The sequence below is a fragment of the Ambystoma mexicanum genome, chromosome 3p (genome assembly GCF_040938575.1).
Source record: "Ambystoma mexicanum isolate Mex_15411 chromosome 3p, UKY_AmexF1_1, whole genome shotgun sequence".
NCBI classification, from domain to species: domain Eukaryota; kingdom Metazoa; phylum Chordata; class Amphibia; order Caudata; family Ambystomatidae; genus Ambystoma; species Ambystoma mexicanum.
Genome location: NC_090925.1, coordinates 779,385,980 through 779,411,745, shown reverse-complemented (window position 1 = coordinate 779,411,745; position 25,766 = coordinate 779,385,980). Strand labels below are relative to the sequence as shown.

The 25,766-nt window shown below is 46.1% G+C and overlaps 1 protein-coding gene across 5 annotated transcripts in view; it reads right to left on the bottom strand.

Annotated features, from left to right (window-relative positions):
* TEP1 (telomerase associated protein 1) overlaps nucleotides 1–25,766 on the bottom strand; it is a 2,409,067-nt gene that overhangs the window by 79,629 nt on the left and 2,303,672 nt on the right. For all 5 annotated transcript variants that reach the window (XM_069651741.1, XM_069651744.1, XM_069651746.1 and 2 more), the window contains 2 exons: nucleotides 2,070–2,175; nucleotides 173–282 (listed from right to left, as the gene is read on the bottom strand). In XM_069651741.1, the coding sequence (XP_069507842.1) occupies nucleotides 173–282; nucleotides 2,070–2,175 (216 nt within the window). The remainder of the gene's footprint in view (nucleotides 1–172; nucleotides 283–2,069; nucleotides 2,176–25,766) is intronic.

Below are 25,766 nucleotides of genomic sequence, written 5' to 3'. Positions count from 1 at the left end.
CTATGGTCAATTCCACCACAAACAATTCTGCCACGGTCAAAAACCCATATTCTTCCTGTACAGGTTGCGAATATGAAGCAAGGCTGCCTTTAGATGTTAGACTATTAAGCCCGGTTTATTATTCAATGAGCAATTGCTTCAATGCAAAGAGACACAATCCACTTTATGTTACCTGTTTTTTTTCCCAGTTGAGAACCACCCAAGCATTATCATTGCCATCAACTTCATTCTTTTTCACCTGTGGCCCTTCCACCCAAAGGGATCCTGTGGCATCCGCAAACCCTGAAATCACAAAGAGACAAAGAGATTTAGGAGAAAGAATAAGGCTTTATTTAAAGTCGACATTTTCAATAATCTTAAATGCACATTAAGTAAATCTGTGCCTTAAATGCTGGCAAATCTGTGACTTTAGCGCAGCTTCCATCAGATAAATGCATCATAAATTAAGGCTTTAACAGTCACCTCACCTTTATAAATTTAAGATCGTAGGAAAGCATTTTAAAATCAATACATTTGTTTGTTAGATTGGGGACATTGAGTGCAATGGTATTACATTTGGAACTGATGTTAGTGTAGGTGTTAACAAGATGATCTTCGATCTGACCAATAGGAGGATTCTGTGTTGAGCCACTGCAGGCCCAGGAACTACAGATCCAAATCAACAGACAGAAGTCTGTACAAGATCTCTCATTCAACCAGGTCAGCCTGAAGGAAACAGCTTCAAATCCCAGCAAATGTCTCTGCCCTTTATCCTTCCACAGTAGATGCATTGAGTACCATCATACTGGGTAATATTAGAGATAAATCATTGGGGTATCACCTGAATATTCTGTTTTAAAAAAATACAAATCCACTCATGAAAAAACTAACAATGAGAGGCGAAAAGTTCACAAACAGGCTGGATCTGGACGGCTACGAGTCTGAAACAAAATTCAAGAGCAAATTAAACAATGAGATAAACACAGCGATCTATCGGATCTGAGCCACCTAAATCTTTACAAGGGAAAATAATTACTGTATTTACCTCCCATTAAGTTAAGACCTTATTTGGTAAAAATTTCCTAGCTCAAAGTATCACGACTGGTATTTAAAATGTTAGTTAAACTGCCTTCCAACCCTGGAGGTTGTATGTCCTAAACTGGGAGTACCACGTGAGTTGAGATGATGTGGAATGTACAATTTGAATATGAATGAGTTTCTGTTACATTTGGTGATGTTGTGTCGCAAATTCAACAAACAGAGAATAAACTATTTTGAACTATTCGTTCACTCAACATCTACAGTTTTGACTAATGATCTACGGTATAGGTTAATGACGACTTATCAAGTGTCATTAATTGCATTGGTAAAAATGTTAATCGATATCTTTGTTGAGATTGACAAAGTGAAGGAGCAAGGAATCTCTGATTTAAACAATGTGTGTTAATGAGAATGTGATCAATTGAATTAAGGATGCTAAGCATTGTGACTGAGTTTTCTGGAAGGTTTTTATTTTAAATTCCCAATTTCTTTTTTTTCTTCTTTTTTCTTTACTTTTTAAATTAAGTATTTATGAGTGTAATGTTGTTTAGTATACTGTTCTGGTTTAATTTTAGGAAAATGTGAGAATGCGCAGTGATTTCTGTTATGAATTGTTATAAAGGCTGTGTAAATGTATAATTTGTACAATTGACACAAATAAAAAAAAAAAAAATAATAACAAATAAAAAAATATTAGCTTAAAGTTACAGGACCAAAACACAAATTCTCTATATGTGTTTTATTAATATTAATCTGTTCACTTTTTTGTCAATCAAATGGACTATTTAGAATTGCGTACATATTTCACCTGTGGTTATGGACATACTTAAAAAAAAGAAACACTTTCTTGTATAACCACAATCCTTATGGAAAAAAAGAAATCCAATTTAGCATTCAAATTCAGACATGAGCATTTTGTTTCAAAAGACTTGCAACACCTATGTTTCCACAATAACTAATACAGCCTCCTAAATCTGAAAGATATGCTGTGACATTACACCTTAAAGATCTCCCAACATATAAAAATGAATACAATAAAAATACATTACCAAATTCTGGTTGCGCACTGGTTATCCAGCTTCGTGGGTCACTGCCTTTCCAAGGTTGGAGCATGAGCTTCTTTGTAACTTTCCAGTCCAATGAGCTGGTAACAGGCTGAGCACAAGAAAAAAATCAAGCCGGTTAGATAAAGAGTCAGCAAAGCGGACGGTAACACATGGATACAAGGTGCCGAAGAGGATGCCCATTAACTAAGTTGAACGTGAACAAAACTACCAGAAATTCTCAATTCCACTGACATTATGTGTAAGTAATATGTGCAGCGGGAGTACGCGTTAAACAAAAAAGAGTTCTCCAGAGGACAGTGAGCAGCAATCATGGCATGGCTGGTGGCAAGTTGGTGGGGTGAGAAAAAAAAGAAATGTGACTAACGCAAAACTGCACTGAGAAAAGAACAGTGTGATATGCACAACTGGGATGAAGAGCAAACAGTGGTATAGCTGGAGCGCACTGCCGTCATGAAGAAACAAAGGAGTGACTGATGCAAAGTTAAATAACAATGTGACTATTAAAAAATGGTGTTATGAGGACATCGTCAAAATGACTGATGGGAAAACAATGAGTGTCTGGTGTGAAAGAAGAATAGAGCTGATGCAATATACTATAAAGGGGGAAACCCAATTCTTACTACCTAAGTAGTTGCTCTACCTTTTATCGGGGAGATAATAATGTTAGACGTAGGAGGTAGTTAGCTAATGTCAACAGTTTACAGTCATTATGCATTAAATTAGTGTTGTAAAGTTCATTATGCAATTATTTTTAATAATTCATATTCAATAGAAAAAACATGTTTGCTTAAGAAAAGCTAAGGGCCAGTCCCTTATACTTTACATAAAACAATTATACACAGTTAAATTCAAGGTAAAAACACACAGACAATGTAGTCGTGACACTTTGTTTTTAGGGCCCTTTAATGGCCTCCAACTGATTGTCAGGTAGTTGGTTCTGTAAATGGCGCAGAGAGCAATTGCTATCTTGCACCATTTATACAACCATAATTCAGGTAGCTATATCGTCAATCCAGTATTTAATCTAGATGGAATACTGGATTGACGATATAGCTACCTGAATTTACAGAACCAACTACCTGACAATCAGTTGGAGACCATTAAAGGGCCGTATGGAGACCATTAAAGGGCCGTAAAAACAAAGTGTCACGACTACATTGTCTGTGTGTTTTTTACCTTGAATTTAACTGTGCATAATTGTTTTATGTAAAGTATAAGGGACTGGCCCTTAGCTTTTTTTAAGCAAACATGTTTTTTCTATTGAATATGAATTATTAAAAATGATTGCATAATGAACTTTACAGCACTAATTTAATGCATAAGGACTGTAAACTGTTGACATTAGCTAACTACGAATACAGCTGATGAACATGTATTCTTAGTGCTTAGTCATAAACATATTCTATCAAAGGGCACCATCAAAGTAGGCACATTAGCACCTTAAGAACTAATAATCTTAAGTTCCTGCTCTTCATTCCTATGACTGGATGACTACAATGCAAGAAATACAGTGGGAAGATGGAAAATCATTTGACATGCAATCCAGCCTAAAACAAATGTTAGCATAGTCTGACAAATGCAGTGTGCTGGCCTTGTACCCTACATCTGATGTAAAGATGCTTACACAAAGGGTTGTGATCAGCTCTGAGCTGAAATTCTATGTGGTGAATTCCTTCTGGAAACGTAATCTTCTCTATCACAAGAAACTATCCATCTAGCCAGAGATGTTTTTGTTGCTTATGTATCTAGCATCAATTACCCAAAAGAGACAAAACTTGAAGAATGTGGCATCCGGAGTGAAACTGGCACATCAACTGTAACATGGACAACGGGCGCAGTGGTGACAGTCTCAGAGGAAGCTCCTGCCTTTACATTCTAGTGACCACTAGAAGCTAGTAACAAGGATGTCATATGTTTCCTAATCATCTTTCCCAACATTAGCACCCAGGGTGGGGGGAGCCTGGCATTCCATGGAACCCGCAGGCTGCTTCCCTCGCCCCGCCATCTTCTCCCCACCCTCCCTTCCCTTCTTTTTTTGTATGTCCAACCCCCTCCCAAGCCCTAATTTCGTGATCGTTGCAGCGGTGACCCCCGCTGCTACAGCTTCTCTCTGTCTCCCTTTGCCAGATGCCATGGAAATGAAAGAGGGGAATCGTAAGGAGCCCCACCTTCCATCTCTGTGGCGGCCATATTGGAACAGTATTCATAGAAAAGACCCAGCTATCAGCACCGCGGGTGCTATTTGCGTGAGTAACCCGTTCCACGAGCTATACCCGGGGGTAATGTCCCGGTGCCCTCGTCAAACGCCCTTGCGTTACCCCTGGTATAGCCCGTGAACCGAAATGCCATATTGTTGTAGGACCTTTGTCTGAAATGAGGACAGGAAAGCCTCACATGGCAATTCTGGAGGCACATATTTGGCAGAGGTAATTTGGGGAATCATACTGGTTAAAAAAAAAAGACACTGCTAGTGCCTCACCAGCTCCACACATATCCGGTGCACTTACGCACCTTACGACTCTCTCTCTCTCTCTCAACTGACTTGAACTATGGTTCCCAAGGGCGTTCAACCTACCAGCGCTTTGAGATCATACCAATGATACATAAGGCGCTATATAAATGCAAAATAACATAACATAACATATAACTTACATAGTCCTTGTGTGGATAGTGACATATTTCCCATTGTGTGTGAATGGCTTTTATTGTAATGTGTTACACGCACCAGTTAAATGCAAACACAGTTATTTGTTACATCAGTGAGTTACCAAAGAACACATTAAGTATCACCATCTGTAATATTTGTTCTAATAGATCATTTTAGGAGGGTTTTACAGAACCACTAGTGGTACAGGGTTCTGCCTTGCTCATCCTGCCCCTCAAGATGTCCTCTCTCTACCTGCTATATCTTGGCCCTGCCTTCCAGCTTCTCTTTAGGATAAGGAACTCGAGTGTCTCTTTTCAGGTAGCTGGTGTAGGGATTGGCTGGAAAGCCCTACTCCACAGGATGGCTTCTAATGCTAATATTGACTGAAGACTGACTACAACCTTCTTTTGTGCAGTCCTCTCTATGTTTATCAAACACAAAGCCATGCTCCCGGGATGGATTCCTTTAGACTATCTATTCTTAACTTGCCTTGTGCAATGAATGGATGGTTGTGTGGATGACTGTCATTCCTGTCCTACCTCAGATCCCTCCCTTCCCCCCTACAGATTTATATGGGGTTTGAACTCATGAAAAGGAAGCTCTGCATGCAGGTGCTGCCGGTTCTACGTGCCCACCGTTCCTCAATTCCATGAAATGGGACGGAATACCTGAAGAAGCATTAGGACTACAATTTGCCCTGAGACGGGTCCAAGTAAGGGTGACCCTATCATTCCCAGTCACATCATCTGCTAGTTTAAGAAAAGTGTCTGGCCCCCTTCCTTAACCCACTGAAGGTCCCAAGAGTAAGACAGGAGACTTTATCACAGTAGTCAACTGCAATACCAACCACAAAATGTTGAGAAAATTACTTAATTCTTGGTGATGTTCCTTCTGATGGGTTTACTCCCCACATATTCATCATCTATGACATTCTATCTCCAGTGCCAGATGCTTTTGAAACTTTTTTGACACCAGCGGGGGAAAAGCAGCTTTGCGTCGACTCCACTCAGCACAGTTGAGTGCCCCATGCTGGAAGTGATGTTGTGCCAATGTATATGGAGCTGCAGTGCCCCCTGACATCAGTTCCACCATTTTTCCCTAGCTTTCAGTTGATAAGGGATTGCAGAAGAGATGAGGTGTACAAGCTGTCTGACGAGAGGCACAGGTTGGAAGGGCGATGAGGAATCTGTGTGATGAACATCCATGAGAAAGAACAATACCGAGAGCAAGTAATTTGTTCTCCTGATGGATTTCTTTCTTCTATAAATTCTTCATCTATGATAGACTACCATACATCTGGAGAAGGGAAGAGAACAAAAGGGCCCCACTTAAAACAGAAAGCCTTGGAGACCACTCAAATAAAGCAAGCATCCTGCCCCCAGAGGGATCCCAGGCAGTAATGGTTGGCAAACCTGCGCAGCGAAGGCCCATGTAGCTCCTTGGCAAATGTCCAAGACGGGATCCCCCTCCAGAAGGCAGAGGTGGCAGCCAGGCCTCGTGTTGAATGTGCTCATTCTTCCCAGCCAGTTTGTAGCATTCTGAGATGAAGAAGAGGATGATCCACCTTGGCACGGTCTCACAGTGTTAAATTGCAGGCCTGCAAGCACGAGCCCCAGCAAAACCCACAAAAAGCTTGTCATCTTTCCTGAAGCCCCTCTTTCGAGACGTAGTCTTTGAGGACCTGGATCAAGTCAAGCTGATGGAATCACTCCTCAGTCTTCGAAGGGTGAGGGGGGAGGAAAAACACAAGAAGATGGATCTTCTGAGAGAGATGGCAGTCCAAAACAAACTTAAAAAGGAAGGGTGGCCTCAATCTCAAAGTCACCTTCTCCTTCAAAGAAAACCAAGCAGAAAGGTTAATAGACAATGCCTGGAGCTCCTTCACACCTGTCTGGTGGAAGTGATGACCACCATGAAAGCCAAATTAAGGAAGGGCAACCCTAATGAACATAAAAGTAGGGGCTTAAACAGAGCTCCCAAGAGAAATGTCAACAGTAAAATTCAAGTCCAACACAGGAACAACAAACTGGCATGGGGGAACCGGTTACACACAAAACTGCATAAAAGTGGGGACTGTTAAAGAGATTTGCTCAGGGGTCCTTTTAAAGTCTAAGATGACAGCCATGTTATATTATGTTATGCGCAGTAACCCTTCTCAGTGTCAATCTGAAGGCCTACACATGCCAAAAAAAGCTGAAAATCCCCAACAGAGAAGGAAGGACAGGTGAAAGGTTCCAGACCTCTCACCTGGCTCCAAGCTGGGAATTTACACCACCCACAAGCAAAAATTGATTGAGTGGTTAGCATCTGAGCTGAAAAAAGTACCATCAATGCCGGCTGACAAATACCACTCCCTACGTCTCAGGTACTCAGCAGCCAAGTATAAAGGTTCAGACTACTGAGGTTCTTTTGGAGGAGCCGCCACCTTAACTGGGAGGGTAGGTCTGGTCTGGTCGAGGAGCACAAGAAAGGGCAAATGTACCTATCCAGAAGCTCTGGGTGCCATGTGCTCCGGGCCTGGTCTGGAGTAATCAAAAGCAATGTGGAACCGAACAGTTGCAGTCTCCAGAAAACTAGAAGAGTTACATGGATCGGCAGGAACACATAGAAGAGATCGAAGTTCCACTCAACTAACAATGCATCCCAAGAGTAACCTGTTGAGGAAATTCTCTGGAGCAAAACAACTAATGCTTGCTGGACACATTGATGGCGACATGGTCCATTGAGGAGTCCACTCAAAAGGAGATGATCTCCTCCAAAACTTCCTGAGAGAGCTTCCACTCGCTTGGAGGCCAAAGTCCCTCTATTCAATGCATATGCTATGATGTTCTCTGTCCTGGCAAGATCAGTCACTGTCAGATACACATCATTCTTCAGACTCCAAAACCACAGTCACAGTGTTGCTCTGCACAGAGGTAACAATCCCCCACAACCCCATTTGTTGAGGTAGTGCATGTACACTGTGTTATCCATCAGTACCAGCACACACTTGCTGCGCACAGAGGGGAGGAAGACAACCAGGGCCAGCATAATTGCCAACAAATTGATGTGCTCTCTGGCCTCTATCGGAGACCACAGGTCATTCAAAGTTAGATTTAACTGGTGAGCAACCAGCCTTCCAAAGATGCATCTGTTACAACCGTTAGGTGGGGCAAGGGTTGCTGAAGCAACAGTGCCCTCAGCAAGTGGACCAGTATGGTCCATCATACAAGGTCTTGAGGCACACAGTCCGAGACTTGTAAAAGGTCTAACATTTTTCCATGGAACTGAGACCACCAACATCGGACCAGCCACTGCAGCAACTTCATCCGTAAGCAGGCCTCTGGCACCACCAAAATTGAGGAAGCCATGAGACCCAGTAGGTACCAGAAAAGCTGGAACCAGATTAGTGGACTGAAAGACCTGAACGTTCTGCAAGATGTTTGCCGCTCGATCCTCATAGGGGGAAGGCCCTGTCCAGCAACACTGAGAAACCGGAGGGTATTCTCACTCCTACTCCCCTTGGATCCTCTACGCAGGTGGCCAGGGAAAGGCCATCGCTTTTGGATCCTGACCCTGGGGGTGGACAAGCGAGCGAGAATCACCTGGTTGGATGGTCCTTGGGCATTGAGAGTGGGGTGCCTTTAGGCAAGAAATGGTATCCCCCTTATCCTAGTGACAACAAACCTAACCCTCCCCCAACCTTCATGGGGTATTGTAGGTCAGCTCCACTTCTTTCCCCTCTTGGGACACCTGACACTACTGAAATGAGGAAGAGGCAACTAAAAGTAATGAACACCACTCACTCTCACCACTTAGGTACTTGGACGAAGATGATGAGTGCAAGGTATGAAGGTCAGGCATTTCCTCTTAATCGGAGTCAAGCAGAATTGAATAATGGAAGATATGCAGCCTATTGAAAAACACAGGTGCATAAAAGGAGAAACTATGAAGTGGGAAGAGAGAGAGACTTGGAGAACTTGGACAGAGATCAGAAGGAAACCCCGGGACTCTGGAGGCAGCAGTAGTGAGACCTGTGCTGGAAATGGGATGCCGGCCGACATCCCCAAGCTGAGGGAAGCCTCCTGTGTGGATTGGGAGCAAACGGAGCTGCGGTGAGACAAGAACAAAGAGGACGCTGTGTCCGGCCTCGCAGAGGTAATGAAGCTGCCTGTGCTAGCCGAGTTCCTCTCCACACATGGGTAAAAATTACCAGGTTACTCACCGTAGTGACCACCTTACTCCTAGTCCATAGTCCCCTTTCCTCCATACTTATGGGACATCTCTCCGTCCTGTGGGACGGGACCGGAGCACTTTTGCAAAAAGCATCAACATTTCTTTCCAAAAATGTGTGCCTCCTCTCTTTCCTGCACGGGGCCGGGCACGCGGCCGTAACCCCGCCCACCTTGGCTCCACCCATGCATCACCGATCAGTCCTTTTCTATCGCAGGGTCCAAGACCCATTAGCAATAACAGAGGAACCTTTTTAGAGGAGACGGCGGGCGTATGGAGGAAAGGGGACTATGGACTAGGAGTAAGGTGGTCACTACGGTGAGTAACCTGGTAATACTCCTACATCCCCGTCCCCTTTGCTCCATACTTATGGGAGATTCCCAAGCACTCCTTACAGGAACTATGGGTGGATGGAAATACCCCTTACTGAAACAGGTTCTTCAGCACAGCCTGGCCGAACTGAGCGTCAGCCCTAGAGCTCATATCGAAGGAGTAATGCTTATAGAAAGCAGATGGGGAGGCCCAAGTAGCCGCTCTAGTGATGGACTCCCAGGGAACATACTTATGAAAAGCAACCGCAGCTGCCTTGCCTCGCACCTGATGTGCATGGATACCCTTAGGAGGTTTCAGCTTTTGGACGGTGAAAGATTCCGTGATACAGGCAGCAATCCATCAGGAAATGGATGCCTTAGACGCCGGTCTGCCCTGGGGTTTACCGAAGGTCACAAACAGTTGGGAAGAGCTCCGAAGCTCGGCAGTGCTGTCCAAGTAGAACTTAAGAGCTCTTCGGACATCCAGGCAGTGTAGAACCCTTTCGGCCTCCGAGGCAGGGTTCGGAAAAAAGACCGGAAGGGAAATCGACTGATTCAGATGGAATTCGGTCACTACCTTTGGTAGGAAAGCTGGGTTTGTCCGAAGGACTACCTTGTCCTTGTGAAAGACCAATTAAGAATGCTCCACCGACAATGCCTGGAGCTCACACACTCTCCTCGCTGACGTAATGGCGGCCAGAAAGGACACTTTCCAGGACACGTACTTGAAGTCAACCGTAGCCATTGGCTCGAAAGGTTTATGGCACAGAGCTGTCAGGACTACGTTTAGGGCCCACGGCGGGTGCAGACTACGAACCGGAGGGTAGATGCGTGTCAAACCAGCAAAATGTCTCTTCACCACCGGGTTAGTTAACGAATAAGAACACCGGTCTGTAGAGAGGTAGGCGGAAATCGCCGAAAGATAAGTCCTGCAGGACAAGACGTGAACCCCTGACTCTGCTAGCCAGGAGACAAAGGACAGCACTGTGTCAATCGTCGCCACCCTCTGGTCCAATTCTTTCTCCAAACACCAATGACAGAACCTGAGCCATTTACTCTTGTATTGAGATCTGGTCAAGGGTTTCCTGGCTGCTTTGATAAAGCGCATGTTATCCGCAGACAAACCCAAATGCTCTAGAGCTGTGAACTCAGGCACCATGCCGCCAAGTTGAGCGATTGTGGGGAGGGGTGCCACATCTGCTGTTCCCCTTGGTGAAGAAGATCGGGAGTTACTGGTAACCTGATTGGCAGACACACCGACAGGTGTTGAAGTTCTGAGAACCAAAACCTAGCCGGCCACCACGGAGCTATCAGTAGAAGAGAACAGTTGACAGAGCTCTTCAACTTCCAAATTGCTCGATGAACCAGAGGAAGAGGCGGGAAGGCGTAAGCTCTCATGTTGTGCCATGGGATCTCGAGTGCGTCCCCCAGAGAGGAGGCTCCCAGCCCCCCTCTGGAGGCGTACTGAGGAAGCTTCTTGTTTACCGCCGTGGCAAAGAGGTCCACCTCCGGTGTGCCCCAACGAGAAAAAATCCATGAGAGGATCTCCGCCTTCAACTCCCACTCGTAGCTGACCACTGTCCGCCGGCTGAGGGCATCCGCCGGCCCGGGATGTGCACTGCAAGCAGCCAGACCCCCATGGAGCACGGCACACTCCCAAATCTGGATGGACAGATCCACGAGAGGGGGAGACTTTGTTTCCCCTTGCTTGTTTATGTAGTACATTGACACCGCATTATCCGTTCTTATGCGGACCACCTTGTTGACAATGAGAGGTCTGAACGCCTTGAGCGCCAGAAAAATCGCCGGAAGCTCCAATTAAAGCTGCACATAAATCCAATGATTTATGTGCAGGAGCTTGTCCTGAGGTCCGAGACCTGAAGAAAATCTAACGTCGTGCCCCACCCGAAAAGGGAGGAGTCTGTCGTGATCGTCACCATGGGGGCTGGGTCCTGGAACCCCCACGCCCACTGACAGGTTGCTGAGAGATGACCACCAGTCCAGGTCCACTCTCATGGAATCCGGAATCATTATCCGTTTGGAATCCGGGTCCACAGCCTGACGCCAGGAACTCCGAAGAGCCATCTGGGTCTGTCTCATTTTGAGACGAGCAAGAGGAAGAGCCAGTACACACGAGGCCAGGAGGCCCAGAAGCCTCTGGAACCACCAGGCCGACATGCTCTCCGACTGCATAAACATCTGACACGTGGCCAACAGATCCGCCATTCTGTCCCTGGTCAGATACACTCGGCAGTCTATCGTGTTCCAACGAAAACACAGGAAATCAGGTCCTGTGAGACAGATATGGAGGATTTCCGCCAGTTCACCGACAGCCCAAGATGGAACAGGAGCTGAAGGAGAGACTAGAGGTTGCCCACTGCTGTCAACGGACAAGGGCTGCGTAGGAGCCAGTCGTCCAAATAGGGATACACATGGATACCCTGGAGACGAAGATAGGCCGCGATCACCGACATCATCTTCGTGAAGACACGCGGCGCCGAACTGAGGCCAAAAGGAAGCACCCGAAACTGGAAGTGCTCCTCTCCCAAAGAGAAACGGAGGTATCTCCTGTGTGGGTTCCAAATCAAGATATGCATGTACGCATCCTGAAGATCCACCACGCTGAGCCAGTCGCCCGCCTGCAACGAGGAGCGAATCTGACCGGGCGTGATCATCTTGAATTTCTCTTGGGGTAGGGAAAGATTGAACTGGGAAAGGTCTAGGATGGTGCGCAGGCCAGCCTAGTTGGGTTTGGGCACCGTAAACAGCCGGGAGTAAAAGCCCTCCCCTCGCTCCCCAAGGCGAACGGGTTCCACAGCTCTAAGGAGCAGAAGTTTCTGAACCTCGGCCTTGAGGGAGGGTGAGCCCGATAGCTGAAAAGGAGGGTTGCAGGGTGGGGTAGGGGGTAAAGGTAAGCGGAAGCCCGCTTGAGCGACTGACAAGACCCATCTGTCTTCCGTGATGGCTTGCCACGCCTCCCAATGAGACGCAATGCGTCCTCCCACCGGGGTCTCGTGCGAGCGCGGAAAAACCCTCATTTGGCAGGTTTATCGGTGGCGGTGCCACCTGAACCTGATGAGGAGGCTGAGGAGCGGGAGAAATACCGCGTACACTGTTGTCTACGGCGGTTATTCCCTGCAGGGTTATCCACTCTGCGATTTTTGCAGTCGAGGAAGCCCCTAAAACCAGAGGAAGGTCGACCTTGCGACAACAGCCTTTGAGCCTTGAAGGGAGCTTTGACCAGAACAGACAACTGGCCAAATCATCTGAGTGCTGTCTTTGGTTTTGGTGAGTTCTACATCTGTAGAAGAGTGAAAAAGCTCCTTACCATCAAATGGAAGGTCCAAAACCTTGTCTTGCACCTCCTTCGAGAACTTAGTGGCATGTAGCCATGCTTGCCGCAAGGTATCAACCCCAAGCATCAGACCCCGAGCCAAGGTGTCTACGTGATGAGCCGCAGCCTCCAGGAGATCCTGGGCTAAGACCCTGGCATCGGAAATGCCTCCTCTGAAATCCTTCAGCTTCTCGACCGGAATGTGCTCCTCAAACTCCGACAAGCCTCTCCACATCCGCATGTTAGCTCCCGCCAAAATCAATTCTGCATTGGCCTGCCTGAGCTGCAAGGCCGAATTGGCAAAGATTTTCCTCCCTAGGGAGTCCAAGAGCTTGTCCTCCTTTCCCAAGACCTGAGTATCCGTCGCGGAGGAGGATGCTGCAGGTCTGGATTGCAACGTGGCCGCAGCCACCACTATAGAGGAGGGAGGGGGACAAGATGACAAGGCCACTTCTTCCGAGGAATGTAGCCTGTACCTCGCGTCAATCTTTTTATTGACAAAAAGTCCGAGTGTGGCTTTTCCCAAACTCTTCGGACCTCGGCCAGAACGTCCTTCTGCAAGAAAAGGCCGGTACGCTCCAAAGGAGACAAGGTGAATGCCCCAGAAAGCACGGGCACCGGAACATCTAAGAAGCTCATCATGTCCAGTACCTGGTCATGGAAAGCTCTGGTAGAGCGGGGCAGGTCCACGTTGTCCTGATCGCCTTGAGGGTCATCTGACAGGTCAGGATCTTGCTGAACCATGTCAGGCACTGCCTTGTCCACTGGGGACAATGGTGGCACAGGCGGAAGCGCAGCGCAGGGGGAGGTACCACGGGCAAGGGGTCGCCGGCGGAACCACCGTCGGAACGGGCAGAGCCGGAGGCGCGGGTGGACATATCTCCTTGAAAAGCCCTTTGAAATATTCCCTCATGGGGTCGGTGCGCATAAGCGCTTGAAATTTACCGAAAAAAGCGTCCTCAGGAGATTGTTTCGGAACCTGAGGAGGCTTCTCATGAGGTGGACAAATCCAGGGACGTAACGGGGAAGGGTGCCACACCGGCCCCTCCGCCGACGTATCCACATAAATCAAGGGAACCGCCCCCGCGGGCAACGAAACATTGTGCGGAAGAGGCATCCGGGCGTTCCAATCATAAACCGGCCGGTAAGGATGCGCAGAAGGGACCTTGGGTTCACTCGAAGGACCGAACACCACACCAGGGGCCGATGGCGTAGTTGTAGGGGTAGTACCTAAATTGGCCGCCGTGGTCGTGGCGGGAACGGCCGCCATTTTGTCCTCATCTGAGGGGAACTGCGGCACGTGAGGAAGTGAGGCAGGGGTCCCCGTCAATGGATCAGGGGTCTTAATTTTAGCCTTAACGTAAGGAACCTCAGCAGAGCTGGTACTATGAGGCCTGGAATATTTCTGCGACATACCAACCGCCAACTGAGCCTTCGAAGGAAGAGCCTCGGCACTGCCGGTAAAAGAAGACACTTTCTTCTTTGCCCCCTCAACAAATCTGTTGTCACCACAAGAGCGGGAACGGTGTGCTGTCACCGACAGGGCCTTGCCCGGCCCCTCAGAACTGTTGGTTTCCTTAGCCTCTGTACGAGAGACCTCAGACCTAGGCCCGGTAGAAGCCTTATCAGCACGGGCCTCGAACATCCGTTCGGTAACCTCAAGCCCAGCCAAGACCTCAGGGCGTTCCCCGGTTTTGTTTTTGAGGGAAGCCAAAAGAGCGGCCTCAGAGCAAGCTCCGGTACCCCATAACTCAGTAGAACTGGGTCTACAAACAGCCCCCACAGGAGGGGCCTCGGAGCGTACTCCGGTGTTCACAGGCCCCTTACAGAGACCCTTGGAGAAAACTCTGGTAGAATGATTAGGCCCGACAGGCACCTCAAGGCGAACCCCGGTAACAGAGCGATCAACGCCCCTCCCGGCTCGAGAGGAACCCGGGAAGGTATCCCCTGGCCGGGGTGCTGTGAAAATTAAAGAATTTACCGGGCGTTTTTTCTTCTCGTCGATGAACGCCTGAAAATGCGAAGGAGGAGTCCTTCCGAACACCTCCTCCCACCGCTCCAACCGACGTTGAAGTGCCCGGACCAAAAGGGAGTCACAGTAAAAACAGGAGTCCCAACGATGTTCCGGACCCAAACACTCTAAACAAAGAGGATGGGGAACCGCCCTCGCGAAGCGACGGTGACACGATGAACAGTCTGGAAAATCTAGTTTAAAAGACATAGACAGACTAGTAAACGAACGCTAGCGAGAGCCAGAGAGGGAAAAAGGGAAGAAAATCTTCCGAGGATGCAAGTGCGTCCGGCCCCGATCGTGCTGAGAAAAGGACTGATGGGCAATGCGCGGGGAGGAGCCAAGGTGGGCAGGGTTACGGCTGCGTGCCGGGCCCCACGCAGGAAAGAGAGGAGGGACACATTTTTGGGAACAAAATTGGATGCTTTTTGCAAAAGTGCCCCGGTCCCGTCCCACAGGACGGAGAGATGTCCCATAAGTATGGAGGAAAGGGGACGGGACGTAGGAGTAGGACAGTCTTTCCAGGGAGGAGTCCATCTCCTCCCTGGAAAGGTTTGCAAAGTGGCTTGGAAGAGAGGGCCTGTAAATCACTCACTCTTCTCACTAATGTTATTGCCAACAGAAAAAAATGTTTTTAATGGTAGAAGCCAAGGGGGACAAGAGTGGATGGGCTTGAATGGAGCTCCCATTAGGAATGTAAACACCAACTTCAGGTATCAAGCAGGGACAACACATTTTTCTGGTGGGAATATATTTCAACGTTACTGTTAGGCAGAAACCTGTGCAGTTCCCTCTGGGACCACTGCAAAAGATTTAAGACTACAGGTGTTTGGCAATAAACCCACTTGGTAGCAGTCTGTACCACACAGATTCACTTGGTAGCTGTGGCTGAGCAGTCAGACTTCCCTCAAGAAGAGTTAGGCAGTATGCAAAGTATACACAATAGGCGCTCAGATACAATAGCACAAGCAAACACTGACCAGAGCTTTGGTATCAAGGTATATAATTATTTATTTTAAAACACACTGATTGAAACCCTCCAGCACTATTATTGTAAATCACTCTCAACACAGTTACTATTATTATACATACATCCCTTATTCCTTATCAGACAAGTCTTAGTTAACACCACTTATTTCCAGACAGAGGTGAGCGCTTAACTATAGATGCCACTCCCATAAGTTAACGAAAAAGGGAGGGAAAAAGCCAGAATGTAGGAAAATACACCACACTAATCTTTAGGAACTCTTATGCAAGGCAGGAAAGTCAAAAGTTACTTGTGAGCCAAAGTCCATAGGCCGGGCCCACTCTTGGAGAGAGCAGAGCACAAATGCACCCAAGATCACACAATGACAACAGGCTTAAAAAGTCTTGCAGGGAGTTCAGAAAGGTTTTAGTTAGGCTCAGAAAAGTTTAGCCAGGGTGTCCCAGGCTAACCCAGGTTCGAAAGCCGGGGGCTAAATCTACCCCGTACAGTCTGTTGCAAGGGAAGCCAGGCGGAACACGATACCTTATGTGGAAAGGATCCTCTTGCGGGGGCAGTTGTTCCTGGCAGCGGGTGCAAGTCGCGGCGTCGTCCAGAGGAAGAGAAGATCTCGCCGTGGAGGAAAGATGAAGGTCGTTGCACTGCCAGGGAAGAAACCAGCAGCGGAGTTTTCCGGTTAAAGGTACTACCCTTTGATTCGCGGTAGTGGTAAAACGTGGTATCCCGGTTGCCGGGGTGCTTAGCGCAGGCAAGGCGGCCACGAGATGCTCCAGGAAGCGAAAAAGGAAGCAGACTGGTTATCCCTACCAGTCGAAGGAGGAAGACTCTCCGGGCTGGAGATCTCCTCTGTCGTTGGGAAAAGTGGTGAGATGGTCCAGAATGGCTCCACCGGTGGTGTCGTCGTAGCAGGTCGGCTCAGCTTCTCCCTCGTCGGATTCTTGGGTCCTGTGGTGACTTCTAAAGTTCCAGTCCCCAAAGCCCTGCTTTTATGCAGAAAACCCCCATTCACTCAGCCTAGCTGTCACTCAAACATGCTAAGTGGTGAGCCGGCCGGCTCACCACTTGGGCCAATCAGGACGGAGTGCGACTTGAGTTGCCTAGGCAACTCGGTCCAGGGTGCCTAAATCCCCCTCCACCCCTCCTAAGTACCCCAGACAGAGTGGCACCACTTTGGAGGTTTCTATGGAGAAGCCCGCCAAAAAGTGGAACAAAGGGCTCAACTTGGGTTGGATTCACAGAAGCGAACACAAACGCCATTTTAGAACCGAGTTCTGGCAAAAAATACCAACCAGAGAATTAATATTAAATAAATAAACCGGCGGTATGCTCGAGGCTATAGGAATTAAATAATTAAAGTTGGTAGCCTCGAACAATGGGAAATCCCATAGAGATATATTTGCGGTCGAATATAAAAAGTAGTATCCACTGCCACCAGCCAAAACTCGATCAGGGGGGACGGAGACGTGCCCCCTCGACTAACAGACCCCGGGGCAATCGAATTGCCCCGGCCAGTACGTCCTCAATATGATGGTTTGTACTGGTTCTGTTCAGAATTTGAGACTAGTAAAGTCAATGGTGACTTTACATGCCCTGGGAGACAGTAGTCAGTCCCAGGGTATGGAGTCTATATTGGGGGGGTTCACTATGACACCCCTGTGTTACTGCACTGAGGGTGCTGTGTAACACACATCACAAAAACACATGAAGCCCTATGGAGTAAAAGACCCCATAGCCCATTAAACACATCTAGAGTCAAAGAAACACACTCAAATCATGCCCAAGAGTGAGGGTAAAAGAGTCTCACTCTTGGCAGGAGAAAAAAAGAAACCCCAAAAATCCAGCAAAGCTGCTGGGGGACTCACTAGGTTAGGAAATTCAGCCTAAACAGAGAATTCTCCCTAACAGTTCCTCACCTACTCTTCCCTTCAGCAACTGCACTTCAGTTGCACTTGCATTCATGTACGTACTCCGGCACTCTGCTGTTTATGTAGCTGGGACTTATACTGGAAGCGTATCACTTGACTTTGTCATAGCAACAATCTTCCAAACGCTCAGCTAAGCAGAAACATTACAGTCCTCCACAGCAACAGCACTTCAGTTGCACTTGCGATTGTGGCAAATTATTTACAAATCCCTTGAACTGAATGACCATAGGTAAGGAAAAATAAGATGCAGCTCGATATATACTGGCCCCAATGTCATGTCCGTTGCGGTGCGTGCAGAGGCGTCAGACAGAGCCGATGCAGAGCTGCGCAATGCCCCCTGGAGGCAGAAATGTTTCTGAAGAGCAGCTGCGCTGTGGATAGGATTATCATAGATGAGGAGACAGTGGGAGGAAGGAATGCATTAGAAACGTCTTACAGGCACAAGTTGGTGCAATGATGATCATGGTCATCCTGAAACTCTTGACCCTCCTAAGAACATCAGGGATGGTGGGGATCTGAGGAAACACAAAGAAGTGGAAAATTCCAATCCACCACAAATGCATTTCCCAAACCCTCTCAGAGAAAATTCCCTGGGGCAGAAGGTTTAAGTTACTTACCTCTAACTATTGTTCTCCAGCATGGGTCTGGCATGGATTCACATGCTCATCAATATTCCCCAGCATCAGGCTGGGAATCCTCAGTTAAAGAAAAAACTGCTTTACTTTCACTTTAAAACTGTATTTCTCCTCTAAACCAATCACTGTCCTCTGGGTCATACTGCCTCATCCAATGACAGTCCTCTCCAACCCGCCTCTAGCAGCCATCTTCAGATTTGGTAAGCATGTAAAGTGGCAGTACGATCAAGAAGAGCCGCATAGGGGCCAGAGGGAGGGTTTGCATGTGAATCCATGCCATAGCCGTGCTGGAGAAAAATAGTTACAGGTAAGTAACTTAAACCTTCTCCAGCATGGGGTCTGGCATGGATGCACATGCTCATGAATAACAAATACACAGCAGTACATCACCACACAACCACGGGAGGTGGAAAGGCTCAACAGAAGTAATCAACACTTACTCCTGGAACAGACTCACCTCAAGCAAACAGGTAGCGTAGAACTGCTTGGCCGACTCTGGACTCCTCCCTGTCGATGCAGTAGAAATTCATCAAGGGGCCCAACAGAAAAGAAAACCGTTGTTGCAGCGATCAGTCTGGTGGATTGGACTCACGGATGGCACGGCTGCGGTTGGCTTACCAACCAATAACAGTGAATGATGCAGCCGGAGAGCCACCTTGAGATGGAAGCCTTGGACAAGGCCTTTCCATGGTTCAAAGGACCAAAGTTAACAAAAAACTGACAAGTCTTCTGAAAACACTACGGCTGCTTTACTCCAGCAAGGAACATGTTTTTTGCAGGAGAAGGCAATCTGGCTGCTGCGAAAGACCCAATGGAGGGCAATTCGGTGGGTGCATAATCCAAGGTGTCTCTTCTGAACTTTCTGATCTTCCTCTGTTCTATGTCTTTACAGTAAGAGTCTAGTTTTTGGTTGGTGTCTTCCAATATTTTAGCCAAATCTTCCCCAGTTTTTAGTGTCATTAATAGTTCTTTAATTTCATCAATTTCCTGATGGATGCTGTTGAGTGATTTGGACAGTTCCTCAATGGTGAGCAGTATTAAGTCCAAAAAGGGTGTGCGCAGTGTGTTTTGGCTGTACTGGAGTTCTGGAAGAAAAATTGCTAAGCTGTTGCCCGCTTCACCAATTGAAGTCTTATTGCACTTTCCATTACCAGGACCAGGAGGAGGATACTAAAACTGCAACACACGCGTAGCGTGCAGTGTGCGCAGTGTGTTTTGGCTGGACTGGAGTTCTGGAGGAAGAAACGTTGCTAAACTGTTGCCCGCTTCACCAATTGAAGTCTTTTTACACTTTCCATTGCCAGGAAGAGGATAATAAAACTGCAACACAGTTTGGGACTTGGGACTCCTGACCATCCCTTTGTCTGCTGACTGGGATATCAGAGCCACTTTGGTGACGGACACCACCTTGCCCCACCTCAACAGGTGCGGGTAAGAGACTCAATTGTATTACTGTTTCATCTTTGACAGTTTTTCCTTGACTTGGCATCCAAACCCCTGCTCCGCTGTCCCTCCCCCCACCTCTTCCCACTTGGGCCGAGACAAGAAGTTAAAACAGGTGGCTAAGGTCCTTTAACTAACTACAATGCCAGGTAAAGTAGCTGTACGAAATAAAACGAGCAAAACCGCAAGATAAAACCCTACCTACCTAAGATCGGCAAACAACCATCGAGCAGTAAAACTGCTCCTCAAAAACAATCTATTGAGGTCATTGACAACAGTATGAACACTCAGGGCTTGATTACGACCTTTTATCCTAAGGCGAGTAAACATGTAACTGTTCAAGTCTTACTTGATGCTGGCCCTACCTCAAGTGAGACTAGCATATCTTTCTCACAAGCGATTGACAATAACTCACTGTTGAATCTCTGCAACGCTCTCCAAACGAGCTTGTTTTTAGGGCCGACAAACATTCTCACACAAGACCAGCAGGAGATTGCAACTGGAAACAGTCTGGATGAGGCACTGCCACCAGTGTGCAATACACAAAGACTATCACGATTCCCAAACTGTACTGTGGCTTAACAGAAGAGCCACGGTCATCACAGACTGGGTGTATGCAGCTGGTAAATGTTCCCAACAACTTGGCTACGGAAGACTCTTCTGTCACCATACACTCTGGTGTTCTGAATTTTGCTGTACAAGTTTTACTCAAACTCTGTGGAGTGATCCACGAGGACGCAAAGCGGCAAAACGAGGCAATCATAAAACTACAATCAATGATTACAACGGATACGGAACAGACGTCCAAATTGAAGCAGCCTTAACCTCTCCATTAAAAATGTTGGAAGCAGCCTCTGCAGAGATTCAAGAAAATTGTTGTCATATGGGAGAAGAAGCCCTATCCCCATGTACCTACCCAAAGTGCAAACAGCGGCGCATGGCAAAACGTCTAAATGAGAGGGTGATAAAAGGAAAAAAAACACTACAAGAACTGGAAGGGACAAGTACAGAGCGTGTGTTGCACCCACTTAACTCCACTTTGGACCCGAAAGACGTCCACAAACAAGAAACAGAGGAAGAAAATAGCACAAAGGAAAAGGAGGTCTAACTTACAGGCAGGCACCCTCACAAGTTCGGTGGTCAAAGAGGCTGAAACAGTGGAACCTACCTCTATAATGTCTGGAGCCGACAGTGACTTTGAGGAATTGGATTTATTGCTAAATCAAATTAACTCATCATGCATGAGAGCAGCTCCTAGGATGGTGGAAGATTCACTGCCGAACCCTAAGCAAGTCACATAAAACAATCCAGCTGCTGCAAAGGAATTGGACCCGAAGATCTTTACCATCATTCCGGTGAGTGTATCTAAGGAAGGCCGCCACATAAACCATTTGCGTTTACTGGAACTTCTGTACAAGGTGCCATCACTTAGGTTTCTATCCTTATGCGACTTCGAATTTGTGGTACCCCCGATGTCCTCCACTGGGAAACTCTCTCGATTCATTGCTGTCTCCCTGAAACGGCAGCTATGATTCGGAAACAACAAGTATCTTTAAAATACCTGGGTTTTCCGCTAGACACAAAACCAGAAAACAGGAAAGAGTCAAACTGTTGCACTAAATGTACCTGAAACCAGTCCATCCACACTACCCCTATCCCTAAAAAATAAACAGCCAAAGAATTCATTGAAGCCCCATGGAACCTATGATGATGACAAAGGATGGAATTGGCTCCAGCGTTTTCTGCCTAAAACTGTACTTAAAAAATGAAGCCTATCCATCTTAAGTTGGAATTCAAGGGCTTTCTCTAATTTTCTTCACAAACCAGGTTCTTTGACCAAGATAACTGCCTACGACATCTTCATCCTACAGTACACTCATTCCATATCAAGATCATTGGTTACACTATGTACCAGTCATTTGCATCAAGGGGCCTTGGGGGTAGGCCTAAAGGCAGTCTACTGATTGGTATCAAAAACGACATTGTCTCTACACTTATCTTGCCTCGAGATCCAGGGGAAAATGTACTGGCCGTTGAAGTAAAACGTGTTCAAGATGGGTTGTGTAAACGGATGCTGATTGCCAATATCTATGATCCCCCTGGCGGTCTGGTCTCTGAATCAGTAACTGATTATTTAGACACTATCCTAATGCAGTGGGAGGAACTGATAGTTGACAACCCTGTGCTGATCTGTGGGGATTGGAATGCTAGATGTGTGGACATGAAAAGTGTACCAAAGTACTAAAACGTTAACGCAAAAAGCAAAAAGCACCATGCAACTACCAAAATCTAATGATCGGGCTGACCAATGGTTATTATTCCTAACTGCACGGGAACTGACACTACTAAATGGCAGAGCATTGGGGGGATCGCCCTGGCGCCCCCACGTGGAAAAGTGGAAACAAAAAAATCGACTTTGGACTTTAGGAAAGTGTTAGAAATGGTGTTAGCTACGAATGTAGCCTCAAATAAACACAGCGATCATGACACACTATTCTTGGAATTAAACCTGGGGGAAGTTGAAATTGGTACACAAGTTTATGGAGGCATAAACGCAAACACTGCAGGAAACCGCCTTAGATGGACACGTACCAAAATTGACAAACTCCGTACTTTGATTTTTCCATTTGGTAGTTTTGACTGACGAATGTTGAAGGCCATGAAAGCATATGAGATTGAAACTTGGCTGAGTGATATAGCACATACAGTGGCTAGGAGCGATTTTGTACCAGTTGTAGACAGTGGGGCGAGAAATCAACAGAACTTTGATATTGAAATTAGGAATGCTAAACGTTGTAAGATAAAAGCCAAGTCCAAAGATGGTGAGCAGATTAAAACAGCTGTCATTGAAATAGTAACCATCATAAAAAACTACAGACATTGGCTAAACATGCATAAATCAACCAAGATTAGAAAATCCTGTGAAAAATGCATGTGCATTTTTCAAAAAAGGGATTACCGTAAAATACGGGACATGCTTACGCCATTTAAGGATGTAACAGACACAAAGTTAATAAATCCCTTCCCAGGGCACATTTGGCACGCTTATGTAAATAAGACATTTCTAGCCCATACCACTACTGTGGAGCACAGGGATCCAAATGAACCTTGGGTTTTCCCGCTGAGTCGAGATCCCCCAGACCAAATGGCCTTACAAATGAGATCCTAAAGGCCAATCCAGAAAACTGGGCGCACGTTCTGTTGACACTGTTTGCCCGAGTCTGCAGAGAGTGCACTTTGCCGCCCGAGTCTGCAGAGAGCGCACATTGCCGCCCTCATGGCGGCAGTCTGTGTTTGTGCCGGTACACAAGAAAGGAGACAGGCTGGAGGTGAACAACTACAGACTGCTATCCATGTTGGACATCACTGGGAAGCTATTTGCTTCATTGGTATTGAAGGAACTGGCTTGAAAGGAATTCTATTCTTCACCCCTTCCAGACAGTTTACCAGACTGGATCTTGTACTATGCATAATATCAGAGCGCTGGACCACCTTATACAAGAAGCACTTAGTAAGGATGCCCCAGCATTGTACATTGTTTACGTTGATTTCAAATTGGCAGTTGATCAGGTAAACATGGCTACTTTGTTGGCTAAAATGCAGAAGATGGGCTGCCCAGCAGGGTTGTTGCAGATGGTTATTGAATTACATACCAATAACCTGGCACAGGTTTGTCTTGATAACACTGGGACCACCACAGCAGAGGCTTTCGTTCTTAGAGGAGTTAAACAAGGATGTACACTGGCTCCTTTTTTATTCAATCTATATATATATCTGATCTCCCATGTATATTGGAGGCCAAATCCTTATGTCCACAAAAAATTGGTGCTAGCCCCATGGTTGCCGTGTTATACGAGGATGATTTAATCATGTTCACAAGAACTATATCCGACATGAAAACATTATGCAATGAGTTGGCTCATTTTACGACCAAACACGACCTGGCCATAAACCTTGAGAAATCCCAGATTATGCTAATTACAAAAAGAAAAAAAAAAGCTAAACCGGGTAAGACGCAAGTAAGATTTAGGCATAGTAAATTACACACAGACCTACAAATATTTGGGAATCGAAGTTGGACTCTCAGGCTATGGTAAAATGGATGAGAATAAAATATGAAGAGCAAAACACAATTTACAGCCCAAATATCAAAAGGTGGCCAAAGCTCAGGCAGGTTTTTCACTTGCTGGGGTCATTCTCCTTTACAAACAGTGCTTTTGCATGACAATATTGTTACAGCTTCGAAGCCTTGATGCTACAGGACCTAACATGGTTGGACAGGATTGAAGGCGCCTTTTGGCAAACGATACTAGTCCTACGGCCTTCATGTCCAGTCCAACTGGTTAAGTTGGAACTGGGTCTTGTATCATTGCATGGCCTAGGACACAGGGCTAGGGGCCTGTTATATATAAAAGCCAAAATTAACCCCAAGTGTGGGCTATTGAGATGCCTGGGTGGAACCAAAGAGCGCAAGTACATTGTGGGAAAAAGGACTTACGATGTGCTGTTGAAGGAGCTTTTCAAAAAGATTGATTGGTGGCCGGAGTTTGAGAACTACAGGAGTCAGGGGGAGATAGTAAGGACCTTTAAAAGATGCTGAACAGATGGGTTTGGCAAAATAATTACTCCTATCTAGAGAAACTGAAGCTGGGAGGTCCTAGCCAAGATGACTCGCACATATCTGAAACCGCAACCGTATCTAACAATATGCCCCGATCCTACGGTTAGATGCTTTTTGCTGCTCCTAAGAATAAACAAACTGCCAGTGTTGTCTGTTTGTGGCGCACAACTGGGTCTAAACTCCAGAGAGCGGTTTTGTCAGATATGCAGGCTTAACATGTGTCTGAAACAGTTAAACACATTCTTACGGAGTGCGTGAAAATGGGACCAGTGTACGTTTGTAACCTGCGTAATATTGTCCATTTTTACAAGACAATTTAAGATGAAACATTTTGGTTATACTGCTTAAACGTCAATACTACAGCTACCCAATTGGCACTGTACCGTGTATGGAAACATGTAAAATAATGTTTATATCCTAAGGCTTAAACTGCATGACACACCCTTATCCAAATTCATGATTAAGCCACTTTGACTGTAGCAGGGTGGTGGAAACAGCCAGAATGTATCCACTTGGTTACCAACCTGTAGGATATGTAGGTCTGTTTAGGAATATATGTATGCATGTATGTTTGTTTGCTTGTCCGCTTGGCTGTCTGGTGTTTGTATGTTATTGGTTCATTATTGTTAATCACTGATACTGTTATGATGAATATTCTATTAACATTAATTTTTGAGTATATGGAGATTTTAATGTTTTTAGTTGACTGTAAAAATGAAATTGATTGATGCTGACTGATGTTCTTACATGTTTCTTAAATAATGAGGTTTGACGATTAAGTTGCTATGTAATGTCTATGTCAGGATTATCATTATTTGTGTAAAGCTGTTTGAGATAAATCACAATAAAGATTATTATTATTAAGTCCAAACGGCACTTATTGAGGATTTATTCCCACTTTTATTTATAAACTCCTGGCTGTCTTTGAAAAGAGTAGGTCGTAACTATACCCTTAAACCTTGAGGGATGCTTTGTGGTATTGGGCTAGTGTTGTTGCATGTCATTTTAGGGATATCTCCCTTCTGTCCCATCTCTCTAACTTTGAAATCTAGAATTAGTCACATCATAATCTTAAGAGAACTATTTGAATAAATACGTACAGCAATATAGTTAAATATCTATGGGGCTAATGTCATCGATTATGCCCTTAATTTAGATGCTGTTTGAACATTTGGCTTCACACGAGGATACATTATTTTTCTTTAATCGTTTCCAAGCTGCATGATTGGACAAAAAGAGAGCATTCAGATCCCTTATCCACCTAGACCTCATATAGCCGACTTGTTAAAATTTTCCGTAATAAGACCTATTGATTAGATTTTGTAAGGTCATAGATTTTTGCAATAGACATCACACCATTAGCATTTTAACAGACCATGGTCTATTATCCTTAGAACTCAAGATCCTCTTACCTAGAAGTGTCCACAAGGAACAATTTAGCAGCAAACAGATGAGGCAGGTAAGATAGATGCGCAAAAGCATCTCCCATTGCCTTGAGCACCTAAGACATATTCCACCAATGGTTTTACACACCTTTCAATGTGTTACTATGTTT